This window comes from Poeciliopsis prolifica, unplaced genomic scaffold (genome assembly GCF_027474105.1).
Source record: "Poeciliopsis prolifica strain line A6 unplaced genomic scaffold, Auburn_PproV2 SCAFFOLD010, whole genome shotgun sequence".
Taxonomy (NCBI): Eukaryota; Metazoa; Chordata; class Actinopteri; order Cyprinodontiformes; family Poeciliidae; genus Poeciliopsis; species Poeciliopsis prolifica.
Genome location: NW_026562385.1, coordinates 6,916,643 through 6,932,239, shown reverse-complemented (window position 1 = coordinate 6,932,239; position 15,597 = coordinate 6,916,643). Strand labels below are relative to the sequence as shown.

The following is a 15,597-nucleotide window of genomic DNA, read 5'->3' as shown; positions in this document are numbered from 1 at the left end:
TTGAGTCGGGAAACAAGACGAGGAAATGAAAGTAACGATATCAATTATCTGTTCTCGTCGTGCTTATGTATTGTAGCCATCAGGTTATTTACTTTGAAGATTTTTCAACTTTAACCGAAAATAAAATAAAAAAAAAAAAGTCAGCCATGATATAATTGGTGACAGTGAACTCGAGCTCTGATTGGCTCAGCTGGGTGCACCTGCTGAGACACGCGCTGACTTTTAAGCCTGAAATTTGAATTAGATGTCGTCATTCTTGACCCTTGCTTCCTGCTGCATGAATTTATTGTACATTCATTAAAAAAACAACGACCTGCTGTGATTTATAGAGTGCTGTTTGTTGCACTTCCGTCAGGTTCCAACATTAATAAAAACAAATATATTGCAAAATGAATGAATGAAGGCAGCTTTATGTTACACTCCCATGAATTCTAAGAAAATTGGCTTTATTTGGTGTTAAGTATTTTAATTTTAATACAAGTTGGGCTTAGTGTAAGTTGCAGATGATAAAATACTTCAGTAATCACTTACAGGTTGATGTTAGTTTCTAAATGACAAAGTGGCTATTTTGTTGTACAAAGCATTGTTAGAGGAAACTATGTGACTGGTCATTAGTCTTAAAATTCTCAAAACGAATGGAAATTACAATAAGGCTTGGCTGAGGCTCTACTGTGGCTGCACAATATTAGAAAATCTGATGTTGTGTCTTCCTCATTTTAAATGCATTTAGAATGAGGAAGGCAAGCGCTGCTGGTATCTGACTGGCTTATCTCTGATTATTTAAGGAACTGCTGATCTACTGGTATTTGCAGACAGAACCATCTTTTGGGCAAAACAAGCACACTCTAAAGCAGAAATCAGAAATGTTCTATTGTAAGTAACTTTGCAGAAACTCAGAGATCTATCACATTGCTCTCCACCATTAGTTTTCAAGTTAGTATTAGTGACAAGACTGGACAATATTAAAATTGTAGAAAGACTTGGACTTTCTACATGAATATTGTGCTTGTTTTTTTTCCCTCGATAATTCTGAAAACTGATGTTATATCAGAAGATGTGAGAAAGTCAGAAGAGAATGGGAAGGAAACGGTAACTAACAGTGGCTAAAATGAATAAATTCAAGAATTTAAAGATCTTTTTTAAAGGCTTGAAAGAGAAATAAACAGCGCAATTAAAACTGAATTTGGTTTATTCTTTATTCACAGAAGTGCCTTGTTGTTATCATATTAGCATTTCACATTACAGAAGATTTTTACATCAGAGTTTAATCAGAGGGTGGTGCTCTAACTCTATGTCGAGAAAATAGCAGCAAAAATCACATTAAAGCAGAAGCAGCATACAGAGTATTCATTTATATCAGGATTTCACTGCTATTCTGGGTTCTTATACTCTTAACTTTACTGGCTCATACAGGAAAACCTGACTGGTGGGTGGTGGTTGGGAGTGTGAGAAACCTAGGCCCACAGGCAGGATGTGGGGCAGAGACAGTGGGTCTTAACTACTGGAGACCGGATCACGAGATCCCTAACAATCTCCACTGTACCAAACAACGGGAACAGCCTCTCGGTGAAGGTCTCGTTGTAGGTGTAGATGTGCAAGTGTTTGTCCACGTCGTAGAAGGACAGCTGGCCGTTGTCGTAGTCGAGGTAGATGCCCACCTTACGGGGGATCAGGCCAGGTGGCAAGGCGGTGAAGGGGACCGTCAGGGCTTTAAACTCAGTGCCCCTCTCCAGCCGCAGGGTCATGTACCCGGTGTCAGTGTTCAGTGACTTGAAGCCCTTCCTCAGCGCCGACTCTCTGGCCACGCCCAGCCGCCAGTCGCGCTCACCGACCTCCGCCTCCCAATAGTGGCGGCCGGAGCCCAGGCCGTGCATGCCGACGGCGCACCACCACCCGTCGAAACGCTGGTGGTAGTTGGGAACATCTTTCCGCTCGAAGCCGCAGCGCATCCTCTTCTCGTCAGCAGAGATGAGCAGGTCTGGATTGGCCGTGTCCAGATCCAGAGTTACCTCCACTTTGGGTGGGGAAGGAAGAGGGTTTGAATATCAAGACGACTCAGAAAAGTGACCAAAATATTTCCAGGAAACATGTTCAGGTACCTGCAGCATCTCCAATCCAGTCCCATACTACAAGAACAATAAAAAAAAAGATTTATCTCATCAGGAACATAACTTTTATTTGCAACTGATGCATGTGAGAATAATTTCTCAAAAACATTTGAGTTTTGGAACTAAAATTCATCCAATTAGCTTCTTCAAAACAAAGTGCACCAGGGCCCTTTAGGGGCAAGACAGCTCTTTTAAACAAATAGATCTCCTGAGATCCTGGCTGTCTGTTTTTTCATTGTGGTCTAAAGTCTTGGGAGGATTAAGAAAATAATTCTCACATAGGAAACACTCTCATTTTTATTTGGCTGCCTAATTAACCGGTTTTAAACTTCAGTACTCATGTCAGGGCACTTCTGACATGGGCTGTTTTTCCTCCTCTGAATAAATATACTCAAATTGATATTTATTTATGTTACTGTTGGATAATGCTCATGCGATATAGTTGAATTTGTGTTAAACCCTTTAATAAATTCCTATCTTAGAGAGCCAATAAGAGTGCTAGATGATGGAAATAGCAATATTTCACAGATATTTCTACATGTAAGCAATGTTTCCTGTGTCACTGTAAGGATAAGTCCTGTGTGTTTTTCCTGATTTTTTGGAGTAAAAAAAAATTTTCATCTTACTTGTACTATAATAGCAATGAAACTCCTGTGCTGCTTGGAAATTGTTTCTATTAAATAATCTTTAACTTATCGAATCAAATCTATAAATTTAAGCTGTTTTGATTTATGTCTTGAAGAAGTTTGCAAGACAAAGTTCAAAGTGCACTCTGATATTCTTGGTCTCATTTACCTGGCTGAGGAATGTAGGGTATGGCACCTGGAAAGGAAACAATGAAACTGATGAAAACGAACATTTCCTTTCATTAAACTGCCTCAAAATAAATTCTGGAGTGATCTACGAACCGATCTTGTAAGTTCTCTGCTTCCACAAAAGCCACTGCTGTGGGATGGTGTCCTGCAAAAAAAAAAAAAAGGCAGTTTTATTGTTGAATTTCTGGCCCAGAAAATGTTCAGTATAGTGATTCACAATACACAGCTGTTACCTTGTCAGGTCGCTGCGACACTAAAGTCCACAGAACCAACTCCATAGCGGTCAGGAGATTGGGCGCACGCCCCCAACGCCAAGCTGACTGGAGGTCCTCTAGGATCTTGGCAACTGGTTCTCCGGGCCACACGCTTTGCTGCACATTCATGTGTTTAGAAAGAACAGCTTTTATTTTGAAGGTCCAGTGCAACCGGAAGGGTTTAGTCGCATACTTAAGCTTCCCACCTCAGGCTGGGCCCTCAGGTCTTTGATCCAGTTAAGGATGACAGCTTTGGCCAGCTCCAGGTCCTGTCCGTTAATCAGATCAGGCTGCTTGCCCTCATCCATCTCTGGCCAGCCATCAGTCTGCATCAGTGTCTTCTGCACACAGAAATTCACCTTAAGGTACACACCTTAGCTTTCATACTGCTATCTTTTTTTTAAATAAGTGATATGTTGTCGTTGTTGGGGGGGGAGGGAGGGGTGTATCTTGGCTTGGCACCTTGTTCTCCAGCATGAATGCCGACTGCAGGATGAAGAGTCGGCAGAGAGGAGACGACCAAGCGTCATCTTGGTTACAGATGGGCTCCAAGACTTCTGACCTCTGCAGGAACGAACAAAAACAGGGAACAGCTTAGATAGATAAAAATGTTCTGAGAAGTTGAGGGGAAAAAAACAATACTCTAGATTGCTCTTGCAAATATGCTTCTTTCATGTTGAAGCTGTACCTGACAGACCCGGCTCAGGTCTTTAGCCAGCTCCACCACAAACAGCTGATCCTCATCCAGAGGCTCCTTCTTCTCTCTCTTTGCTCTCTTGTTCGACTCCTGACAGAAAAAAAAAAAAAGAACACAAAGGGGTTTCTGTTAGATACTCATCGGAATGAGAGTGATGCTTCAAGACCCACATTGAGGATGCCAGTGCTCGTCCAGAAGTGCTTTACAAAGTAATAATGTCAATCTGGAGAGGAGGCAGTGGCACAGCCTCATCAAAATGCACATCAAGGCTCTAATGGTGTTAGCAGAGACATCCAACTGACTCTTTTCTGCAAAATAAAAGCAAGGAGCGCATCCTAGATAGCCTTGATGACAATGTTTTCAAACGAATTATCTACTTAAGTAACAATGTGACCTAAAAAAATCTAAGTTTGAACATTAAACATGTTGAAGAAAACAACGCTGACCTCAATCTTGGCTGTCAGGTTTTTGGCCGGCTCGACTATGAAGTGAAAACACTGCATCATCTTGGCTGCTGTCTGTGTCCGTATCCCTGCAATGACAGATGTAAGCAGATACTGCTTCCCGAACGCATCATGGGTAGGTCTAATAAAAAACAAATATGACCAGTTTTATTTATTGTTTGCCAGCCTGTGCTGTTGCTCTGCCATGAAGGATAACCGGTTTTTAAAGGAATGTTCAAAATCTGAATGGTTTGGTCAACCTGAGGCCAGTTTACCTGTAACAGTTTAAGTGAAACCTTAACCCTGAAATACATTTTTTTTTACAGTCCATTTCTCATCATAACAGAATTAATTCCTCACGGAAAGATCAAAACAGCAATGCTTCTTGGAAGGAGGTGGACTGTGTGCAAGAGGTTAGCTAATGTTTATGGCCAAAACATCAACATGGACCTTATGACACGTGATGGAAACTTCACCTTTACACAGCGTGATCACAACAGCAATGCTTTGGAGCACCTCTGCAACTTAAACAAACTCAAGGAAGTGCAAATAGTTCGGAAAATAAGTGATCAAGCCAGAAGCTATTATTAACCAGAACGGAACCAGAAAACTCTGGATTTTTCATTTTATTTTTTTAATCAGTTTCCCTCCGTTTACTATAACTTTCCAACTATTCAAGTTTTTCTAATATTGTGTGCAATTGCTGAATGTGTCAGTATGTTCTCTTTCAAACCCCCAAAGCACTGCAAAGTGTGCTTATAACTGGAGCCTGCTCTGGTTGTGTCCTTGTTAAGGTCCTCTCTCTCTCTCTCTCTGAAATCCTCACACTTTCTCTGTTTATGCCACACTCACATTCTCCTACAATCTGCAGAGCAATACAATGCAGACAGACTGTGCATCACAAAACCATCACTGCAGCTCACACAGTCCAGCCCCTATGCTCAATCATCAAGATGCAGCAACAAAACCTGAAAATAAAGAAGACTATCGAAGTTAGTGTTGAATTACGCTTTAAAAAAAAAGAAAATTAAAACATTTCATTTCAGAACGGTTCACGCGGATAAGAAACGTGCCGGATTTCGATTTTAATGCATGCAGCACATCCGGTGATCTTATTCATGCAGGAGCAGAGCATGACCGAGCAGTTTCAGCCCCGACCCAGTTTGAGGTCAGCTGATGACTGCGCAAGAAGTAAGCACGGAGCCGCAGAGCGACGTTTGCAGCAGATTTGCGCCAAAGCGCCAGTAGCTCTCTTCATACACTTTGCAAACTTATTTATGTTTCCCCACTATCACAGAGTCCCATCAAAACGCGTTTTTTTTCTTTCTACACAGTTTCACCCCTGCAGTGCGTCATGCAGATGAACCTCGCTGGTTTTTACGAGTCGCTGAAGCGCAGCTTACCTCAAGATGGAGATTTCAGGAGATTGTGTTTGGGTCTCTTCTTGGTTTAAAAAAAAACTAGAAATCAGGAGGGTTCCGCTCGGGAAGAAGTCCAGCCTGTGTGCTGTAGAGTCTGACCTTGTTTACATACGAACGGGGAGTCGGCTGCTCGGGGAAGTTCGGTTTTCTCCGGGAGTGACGCAAGAGGCTGTCCAATCGGGACAGCGCTGAGTCACGCTGGAGAAATAATAATAAGACTTGTTCACACAGCGTAAGGAGCTGAAAAAGAAAAACCTTCTAATTCATACATTACTAGATATTTTAAACCCTGGGAGCTTTTGTTTGTTTGTTTGTTTGTTTGTTTGTTTGTTTGTTTGTTTGTTTGTTTGTTTGTTTGTTTGTTTGTTTGTTTGTTTGTTTGTTTGTTTGTTTGTTTGTTTTGGGCTAGTTCCGTTGGTGTTGAGTTGAAAAGAAAATGACAGAAAGCAAACGAGTGTCCTTTATTACTGTTTTAAGCATCTTCATCTTCATAGTTTGCAAGTGTTGTTGATTCAATGAGGTTAAAATGCACAGTGAACAATTGTAAGATATGACACGTGGCGTTACAAAAATATCCATATCCTCTTTTTTCATTTTGCAGTTTTAACTGCAAACATGAATGTGTTTTATTGGGGATTTATGTGACAGACCAACACAGAGTTGCGCACAACTGTAAAGTGGACAATTTTGGAATTTTCCTACAAATGAAAATCTGAAAATTGCGGTGGGCCGTTTTTATGTCTCCTGAACTTTTCAGCAAATACTGTTTAAGCGCCTTTTGGTCCAATTAAAGCTGAAAGTCTACTACCTGCTTTGCAGATCTGAAATTTGCGTCAACTCGTCCTTTTTCCATGCAACTGGATATTGAAATAAACACACCTGTGCTGTTTTTTTTTTTCTTTCTTTTAGTTCAGCTATAATCAGTAGCACCATTATTTTATTTAGAGGTACAAGTAAAAATGGGACTGAAAGAAGTGCTTGCCACACTTATCAGATTTTTATCTGCAGGGATCTTTCAGAACCATATATCGTTTTTCTTATGTGACCAACAGAAAGCTCTACTTTCTGATGGTCACATAAAATCCCAATAAAACCACACACACACACACACACACACACACAAAAAGAAGTTTGTTGATGCAACAAGGCACAATGTGAAAAAGTTCACTATTAAATAATAAAAGTAAAGTTCCTAGCAAAGTGTTTTGGGGAATTTGATTGAATTTTCATTACAATTGAAGCCAGATTTCATCTATTAATATTGAACAACAAAACACAAAGCAAATATTTTGTGACCCATCCACATCACAAGAGAAGTCTTCATGATCTGAGCAAACCGATGAGTGCCTGTTTTTTGTTCCTCAGTGAACCTCCGTTCAGTTTATGTTTAAAACGTTCTCCTTTTAAAGTGTAAATCTGGATTTCACAGACAAATCTCTTTACATAGCAGCTTTCTTGAGCACATGGGTTTTCTTTATTCTCTGCTAATCATGTGAAACTTAAATAATGACAGCCCATCATCAAAATAGTAAAATCATTTATTTCTTGCATTTCCACAAAGCAAAAACATGAGACAAATTATTATTCTTCAATAAATACGGCACTGGACGAGTTCAAGATTAAACCAAGCCATGAATGCACAGTGAGGTAAATGAACACAATAATAGCAGATATTGTTGCATAGTGGGAAATATAATAATTAAATTTTTGTGTTTAAGTTATGTATTTGCTCATATTGTGTTTTCCATTTCTTTACTTTTGTTATCTGCTGTAAAACATACTATTTGATTGGTGACTATAGAGGACGATTTTAAGTTGGGTTTTATAGAGTTTTAAAAAAATGATCTCCTTGTTGTTCACTTGTTCTGAGTTGTTCCTCCCACTTTTACAGAGAACGCAAAGTTTTGTGAGCATTTAGATCAACTTTCTTTCTTAAAAGTGAAAATAACTCTGTGTTTGGCACCTTTTGTCTCCCTCACTGGTGGTTGAAACAAATATTTGCTTTACAAATATCTGCTTTACAGGATATCTGAATAAAAACAGACAATCCGTTTTCACCTTATGCTTTATGATAAAAAATTTAACCGCACTGCACACCCTCACCCCCACCGATCCCCTATGAACAGAGCCGCACCCACACCACTGTCATTAATGTGTTCTGTGTTTGTTTATTTTGGTCAGTTTCCTTCGTTAAGGTGTCCCAGCCACCTTCGTTTTTGCATGCTCTGGGTTTTTTTTTTAAGTATTCATATGTGCCTCTGATTAGATGGGATGCAGCTCCTCTTTGGGTTGGGTGTTTGGCTCAGTTTGAGGTATCCGGATCAGAAAGTTCTGTTGAACTCCTTCAGAAACTGAGGTACAACTTCCCTTTGCATTCCTTTGCCAGCTTGAGGACTTGGTCGGCATCATACAGGAGGTAGAACGGTGCTGTCTGTGGTGTAACCTGGGCTCACGCTCATGTAAGCTCTCGGAGGAGGGGGAACATCCAGGTCCGATGACAGGACGTCGCACGGCAGCTCCACAGACTGGCGGATACTCTCCTCATACGACGGAGGAGACTGTATGGATCACAAAAGACAGAGGAGATCTGTGGCTTGTTTCTCCAAATAACATCTTTTTAGGTAACAGATTTTTGTTACTTTCCGCTGAAAATATTTGGGGTTTGTTTCAACAATGAGACAAATTTATGAACACGTGTGTCTTGAGTTTTGTTTCGTCAGAAATGCAAATTTGTTTTTAAGAAATTTCAACTCCCATTGAGGAGACTGTTGCAGTCAGAACCAAATTAATCTCAAGAGTAAACATGAGCAGCGATTCCCAACAAAACTGAATAAATTCCAGCATTTAACAAAAGAAATATTTTCAGGTTTTCACAAGCACCCATAAAACCTCACAAGTATTTCTTAAAATTGACCAATCAGGTTTTTACTGTTAGATATGGACCTGTAGGTTTTGTTTGAGGTGTGATCTGCTGGTTTAGATCAAGTTCAGGTTGTCAGTGTATGACCAACCACAAGTCAGAACTAATTAAAGAAAAACAAGTTCAGTGGTGTTAGTGGCCTCCATTTGATTGTAGTTTTCAGAAAAAATCCACACAATTATGTCCTTTAATAATCAATGTTTCCAAAAACTGTTGCTCTATGTGTTACTGATGTAAAGTTTTTGCTGCAGTGTTTTTTTTAGATTTAAGTCCTATTGACGTTTTGTGAGTTTGAAAAAAAGAAAAAGAGTCAGTAGAATAGAGGGATTTTTAGCTACTTCAATCCACTGCAGTGTTTGTATGTTATACAAAACACTGAAATGCAGAGCTCGTCTGCCAATAAAGTTATATTCATAAACATAAAATGGATGGACGAAAATACAGCTGCTGGACCCAATCACATTTCCTGATTAAATTCCCGTATTGCATGTTTGTGGGGAAAAAAGGGAGCGAGAGAACATTGTGTAGTCTGCAGGGCTTGAAGCCTATTTTTATAGAATAAAAGGAACCTGTTTGTATTTACATTAACAATTAATCCGATCCCACTCCAGCTGGCTGGAACGTGTTTTTTTCCCCCTCATTGACTGCCTGATAAAATCGAGCAGATCCACGCTGCTTTACTGAGTTCTCTTATCTTTTAATTGCTCTGGGACCCTCAGGCAACACGAACAACCCCACACCCTGCACTCTGTCTCACACCACACACTCCGTCCTGCCTCGGGCTGCAGGACAGATGGGGGACAACAAGCGGGCATCCCTATATAAATTCTCGCTCACATTCAGTCCAGAAGGGGGAGGAAGCAGGAGGGATATTTGCTTCTTTTGCTGTGATGGGCAAAAAGCAGCGGGTGTGAGCTCGCTTTCATGCGTGTGTGTCATGTCAGGGAGCGTCTGATTAAGAAAAAGGAGGGAAGATGACAGGAGCACAAAGCTGCTGTCTTGGCCACTGTTTGCAGTCATGGATGCAGCCTCTAATTATGTTTGATGTGCCTTTTTCTCATTACCTTGTTTGCTGGAGCGTTGTGCGAATCCAAAGCTCAGCCGTAGATCAACAGGGTAAAATGTTAAAAGCGGTAACACAATGCAGAGGCACTGATTGTCCTTCCTGATTACCCCGATGTGACTGCTGTCTAATCTCTTGCAGCAGAACTGTCTGTCAGTGAGACAGCGACAGATAAATGCATTTTTATTTAGTGCTAAGCCACACATTGAGCAGACCTTGCATGACTCAAGTGACAACTGTCCCCAGATCCCATAATAAAAAGCTTGACACCGGTTTCATCGTCACATGATCTGTGACTGTATCGGATGCTGCGGCGAGGTCTTGAATTAATTCACCCTAACCTCAGTAACAATGGGTCCACTGAGGCCAAAACGGTCTGCGATCATCATGTGGATCTGCCGCTGGCGGTCCTTCTTTCGGACGCTCTCATAGGAGGGGAGTCTCGGCAGGGTGGTCTCCAGGGTGGGCAAGACGTAGCTGGAGGGCAGACCCACGTAGAACAGCTCACCCGGCAGCTGAGAGGCACAGAGGACGTTGGACATTGAGGCAAAACAATGACTTTGAAATGAAACGCACCGAGTTATGATCCAAAGTTACAATCAAAGGATTGTCTTTGATAGAAATGATGAAGTGGCATCACCTGAGCGACGCCGTCTTCAGGGATGTGAGTCTGCTCCAAACAAGAAGATCCAACCAGAGTCTGTCTGCTGCTGTAGTACTGAGGGGGAGCATCCTGAAACAAATTTTTATACAAATAAATAAAATTTTATATTCATACAAATAAAGTTTTCTTGCCTTATTCTGCCTAATTTGGAAAAAGCCTATGCGTAACCTGTCATACACAACAAGGAAAGTATAAAGTGTTATCCAGATAAGCAGTCAAGACACAGAAGAATATTTTTGGAGAAGCCGCAAAGAAACATGAATCAAATAGGAGAAACAAATCTTGCTAAAATAGAAGAGTGGGAAGAAGGAAGCCATTAATGAAAACAGTGAGAACCATGTTTGTAGTTTCCCACAAGCAATGGAGCAGAAACACTACGCGTGTGGATAAAGGTGCTCTGGTCAGACAGAGCCAAAATGTTAACTTTTAATACCCTGAACACAACTTGCCCACTGTGAAACATGTTGGTGGATGCATCCCACTGTGGGAAATGTTTTTCTTGCTCATTAAAGATTTAGAAAAGACGGGTGGAAGAAAAGCTGTTATAGGCTGCAAGACATACAACCAGAAACAGAAACAGCTCAGTTAGAAGAGTCATGTTAATGTTACAATGGCCCAGTCAAATTACAGAGTTAAATCTAAATGAGAATCTGTGGACAGATGTTCCATCTTTGTCCTGATTCAGCTGCAGTTATATTTTGCAACAACAACAATAAAACACAAGTAAAAATGTTAGTCTGCCTGTGAAAAACTCTGCTAATTTCTGTTAAATCCCCCCAAAATACATATATGCAGTGTGTTGAAGTTTGTGGTGGCAACGTGACAAAAGTATCAGAGTTCAAGAGCTAATCGTACTTTTACAGGGACTCTGTATTCATTCGTTGTTTCCCCATCTCTGTGGCTTTCTGGCGATTAGCCAGAGAGCCACTAACTTCAGCCCAATTGACCAATTTTCATGCCTTGTTTCATCCCTGTGGGCCCCGGACGGTTTAGAAGCACCATAAATTATTAGATCAATAAGGCAACAACATGACCACCCTCCGATTTCCGCACCTCCTCCTTCCCACACCCCTTTCATCAAGCAAGAAGACCTGTCAGCGTCTCACTGTATGTGGTTCTGGGATGCGGGACAAAAAGGCTGACAGAAAAGCAAGTTAATTGCCTCGCGTCTAAATGAGTGTCCTTTGTGAGGAGAACAATGTGATGTACTGACTGTGTCAGGGGGGTCCAAGAGGTCTTTTGAGTGCTCTCCTTGTAGCTGCGGCAGGTAGCTGTTAATAAGTACGCTCCGGTGAACATTATCTCCCTGCATGTCATGATCATAGCGATGTCAATTTGTGGCGTGGATGACACTTAGTCTGAGTATTGGGAGCAATAGGCTTATTCTGGACTTTGACATTTTATGGCGTTTAGCTGTTCTGAAGTGTAAAATTGATCATTTTCCGAGGGCAGATTAAACTAACGCTTTTCTCACACTCGAAAAAGACGCACAGCGGTGACCTTTGGCTTGACCCCTCGCAGCATATTGGCAAGAAACAGAGGACGCTCGGAAAAGGTGATGGCAGAGGTCTCGTTTGTACTTTAAAAAAGTAGAAGAACGTCCTCAGGAAAGGGGAAAAAGAAAAGAAGGTTTGTCCTTTTGTCGCCTGCCATTGATTCGGCTAGTGTGAAAAAGCACAACCGTGTAAAATCGGTGTTGAAGTCGGGGGAGGATCCCAACAGCGGCTCGTTTTTTTTTTCTTCCTCCTATTGCTTCAAACTAAAGGAGATCCATTGTCTCCGTTGTGTCCCCAACACCCACAGTGAGGTCTGTCCCCTATTCATGGGGGCAAAGTGAAGCAGGGAAAGGTATGTGGCTATGAAGTTGAAGACGTGAAATATCCCTCTGAGAAACAATGAAAGAGGGCTTCTGTTTGTCCTGAACTTTTTCTTAAGTATATGTCCAACAGACAACAGCGTTCTCTGTTCCTGAGTCCTAACTAGATTAATCATGTTCAGGATTTATGATCATTTAAAAGCAAAGTTTCATCTTATGTGTGTGTATGGCCATAACTTGAGGCCAGAGCGGGTCGTTCAGATCTGCAAATTAGACTCTCTTGGTTGCTTAAGCGAGGCGGCAGATCTATCTAATCCAAACCATGGCTGAGCACAGCTTCCTGTCTTGTGAGTGCTTGTGCTCCTGCAGACCAAAGATAGCGCTCAAGCCTCACCCCTGGGACTAATGGAGATGAGAACCAAGTCAGGAAAAGGGAAGTGGAGAGAACGGTTGCCATCTTTGAACTGTTTCCGCACATTACCTCCTGGTGCACCGAGCTGATAATCGAGCGTGTTGGAAAAACACATTTTCATATGTTTTTCCAAATTAGAACCTCAATCCCGAGTATTTTTGGTCTATATAATAGACCAAAAATAGTTATAAAATGAATGAAAATGTCACTTGTTAAATTTCACAACAAAAAATAAAAATATATATGATCTTTTCTGACAATAGTTTGTTGGAACATATGCGATTACAGCTGCAAGTCTTTTGAGGTCTCTCATTGCCAGCTTTGTACATTGATATTTTCCAAATAGTTTTTTTTGCAAAGTAGCTCCAGCTCAGTTAAACTCTTTGTGAATGTCGATGTTCGGTTTTTCCACAGACACAAAATTATGCGTCTCTCCAAACCATTTTATTGTAACTCTGACTTTATGCAACAGGAAATACAACATGAAAATCCGCTCCCTTTTATGTTGGTGTGTTCAAGGTAAAGTCCTGCTCTACATTTCGTTTTGCATGAAGACACGCCTGACCAGACACATTGTTTCTTCTGCTTGACTTGTTCCAGACTTCAACCACAATTTCTTAAGGCGTTTGCAGTTGTACCACAATCTTTCAGAGTTTAGGTGGGGGAATTGAACGCTTGGAATATTCACACAGAATGTCAGTAAAAAAAAAACCAAAGAAGCGATTTGCTCTGATTTAATTACATTGGTGGTGAAGTTGCATCAGTATGCACGGTGAGAGCTAATTCTGTCCAATTCCATTAGAATCACAGAGTCTCTGTGAGATATTTCTGGAGGGCAGTTAATTCAGACTGAAGCGAATCCATTGCTGCAGAACGATGATATCAAGCTTATTTGGCTTTCGCCACAGTCAGGCAAAACGTAATCTGACACTTGTTAACGGTCCTGCACCCACTTCTCCCTCTTGTCAGGGTGTCCTGCAGCACTGAACATACAGATCACCTTCAGAAGAAAGCTCAGCACAAGGGAAACTTTTCACGGCATCGCGTGTTCATTTATTTTTTTTGGTCCCTCTCTGAATAACTCACCATATCTGCGTGTGGGTCCTGATAGGAGCCGTGTTTGCAGCACTGGGGATCTTTGCGGTAAATAATGGAAAGCAGCACGATGACGACGAAAAAGAACACCAGGGAAGAAACTGTCTCAAAAGAGAAAAGGGGAAATAGTTAGAAATAGTTAAATCATTAGTAATTACTGCTTGTTTATGAGGACACATTGTGGCGTAATGTTTCACAATCAAAATTCAAAACCTTCACTTTGAACAGAGGTGCAACTTACAATCTGCTCTAATAAGAGATCGCCAGCTCAGTTGCTTATAGCTATTTTTTTTTTTTGTTTCATTAAATGCTTCAGAACGAAAACATTACTTTCCTGAAACTTAAATGTACTGTCAAAAAAACAAAACAAAAAACATGCAGAACATTTATGTTTCACTTGTTTTAATATATTTTCATGCCTCCAATAAAACCAAAAACTGATGTCAGCCCCCAAAAAGGTTTTTGACTGGTGCATCTCTGCTCAGCTGCTCAACAATTATCGATAGACACAAAATCGTTGGATGTAAATCAGATAATCTCATTGGCAGCAGCTGAAACACATAGCTGAGCTTGATGCAAGCAGCATCGGGATGTTTCCCTCTTCTTGGAACTTGTTTGACTAAGTTATGAAAAGTAAACATTGAGCAGGATTGGCGTTTAATGGTCTACTTACAGGAGGCAACGAGCACCATGAGCTGATCCGAGGTCAACTGTGAGGAGGGGATGGTCGGGCTCGCAAATGTGGACATTTCCTCTGCTTGGAAAATGAAAGTTGCTTTCACAAATCTTCCCGAGCTCGCCAGGCCTCAGTGCAAATGCTCTCATCTTACACCTCAGGAAGAAAAGAAAAAAAGAGTAGAGAGAGAGAGAGAGAGAGAGAGGAACTCCAGTTTAGTGGCTCCTCTTCACGACTGCCATCTCCGCGGGGGGGACACATGCGCTCTGCAAGTCAGGATCCCAAACTCTCCTCCTCTCTCTCCTCCTGGTGAACACGCTGCAGCATTAAGAGCGCGTAAAAAGCGCACCGCCCGCCGCCCTCCAGCAGGCTGCGTGGCAGCAAACGCTGCCGCCTCCGTGCACTGATACAACACGCTTGTGATGCGGGGATTGTTTGGGAGCGGTTTGTTTCAGTTGGTGTCTGTGCGCACGTCAGATTACAGAGAGAGAGGCTTGTAAACAGGGCGAGTTGCTGAGCTGCTTCCTCCGCGGGTTTAATTAATGGCATCCAGACTACGGCAGGTTAACACACGACGTGCCTGGGGCTGAGTCCCGTCACCCTGGAGACGGTGGGGGTCCCATCCTGAGGGGATTTCTATGCAGACAAAGAGCAAAAAAAAACCAAAAAAAAAATAATAATGTAGCATTGGTATTCATGAGTGGATTTCTGTCTAAACGGCCTGCTTGTATTATATTTCAAAATATGTGGATTAAGGAAAGATTTTATATTGTGGCAAACTTTTGCAGAGCCAGTGAATATGAGATCTAGCCTCCCATAAAGGAAAGGCAATAGTTACATTTTTGTCATGGACTTCATCAACTGTAGATTTGATCTGCTGACAGATCAACAAATTAAAGGTTATGGAGGAAGTGGGGTGTGTTCACAGACTTCTGAATAGATATCAAATTATTTAATGTGCAGTGCCTTGCAAAAATGACTTATCTTGACTTTGAATCACACTACTTAATAAAATAATTATAATGATTTTGAACCAGCAGCTAAAATGCACAGTTTTCAAAGTTGCAACTGAAAAGAAAAATAGGACTGAAATATTGTAAGAATCTTTTACACTCACACTCCAAGATAAAATCCAGAGCAAACAATAGCTTTCAGGTATGACTTGACATGTAAAAAGGTCCACAGCTTTGTCAAGACTGTTGATAGGACAACT

The 15,597-nt window shown here is 41.3% G+C and overlaps 2 protein-coding genes across 2 annotated transcripts; both read right to left on the bottom strand.

Annotated features, from left to right (window-relative positions):
- Positions 1-1,178: 1,178 nt before the first annotated feature.
- On the bottom strand, positions 1,179-5,876 carry si:ch211-120g10.1 (butyrophilin subfamily 3 member A3). Its single transcript, XM_055036259.1, has 10 exons — positions 5,721-5,876; positions 4,321-4,406; positions 3,866-3,964; positions 3,640-3,741; positions 3,384-3,518; positions 3,157-3,294; positions 3,017-3,068; positions 2,904-2,930; positions 2,100-2,126; positions 1,179-2,014 (listed from the first exon to the last, which is right to left on the bottom strand). Exons 2-10 carry the CDS (start codon positions 4,378-4,380, stop codon positions 1,455-1,457), a joined length of 1,200 nt encoding a protein of 399 aa, XP_054892234.1. The 5' UTR covers positions 4,381-4,406; positions 5,721-5,876; the 3' UTR covers positions 1,179-1,454.
- Positions 5,877-7,325: 1,449 nt separating this feature from the next.
- On the bottom strand, positions 7,326-14,545 carry si:ch73-364h19.1 (uncharacterized). Its single transcript, XM_055036033.1, has 5 exons — positions 14,382-14,545; positions 13,700-13,809; positions 10,362-10,454; positions 10,063-10,236; positions 7,326-8,296 (listed from the first exon to the last, which is right to left on the bottom strand). The coding sequence occupies exons 1-5, from the start codon at positions 14,455-14,457 to the stop codon at positions 8,144-8,146; spliced, it is 606 nt and encodes a 201-aa protein (XP_054892008.1). The 5' UTR covers positions 14,458-14,545; the 3' UTR covers positions 7,326-8,143.
- Positions 14,546-15,597: the final 1,052 nt, after the last annotated feature.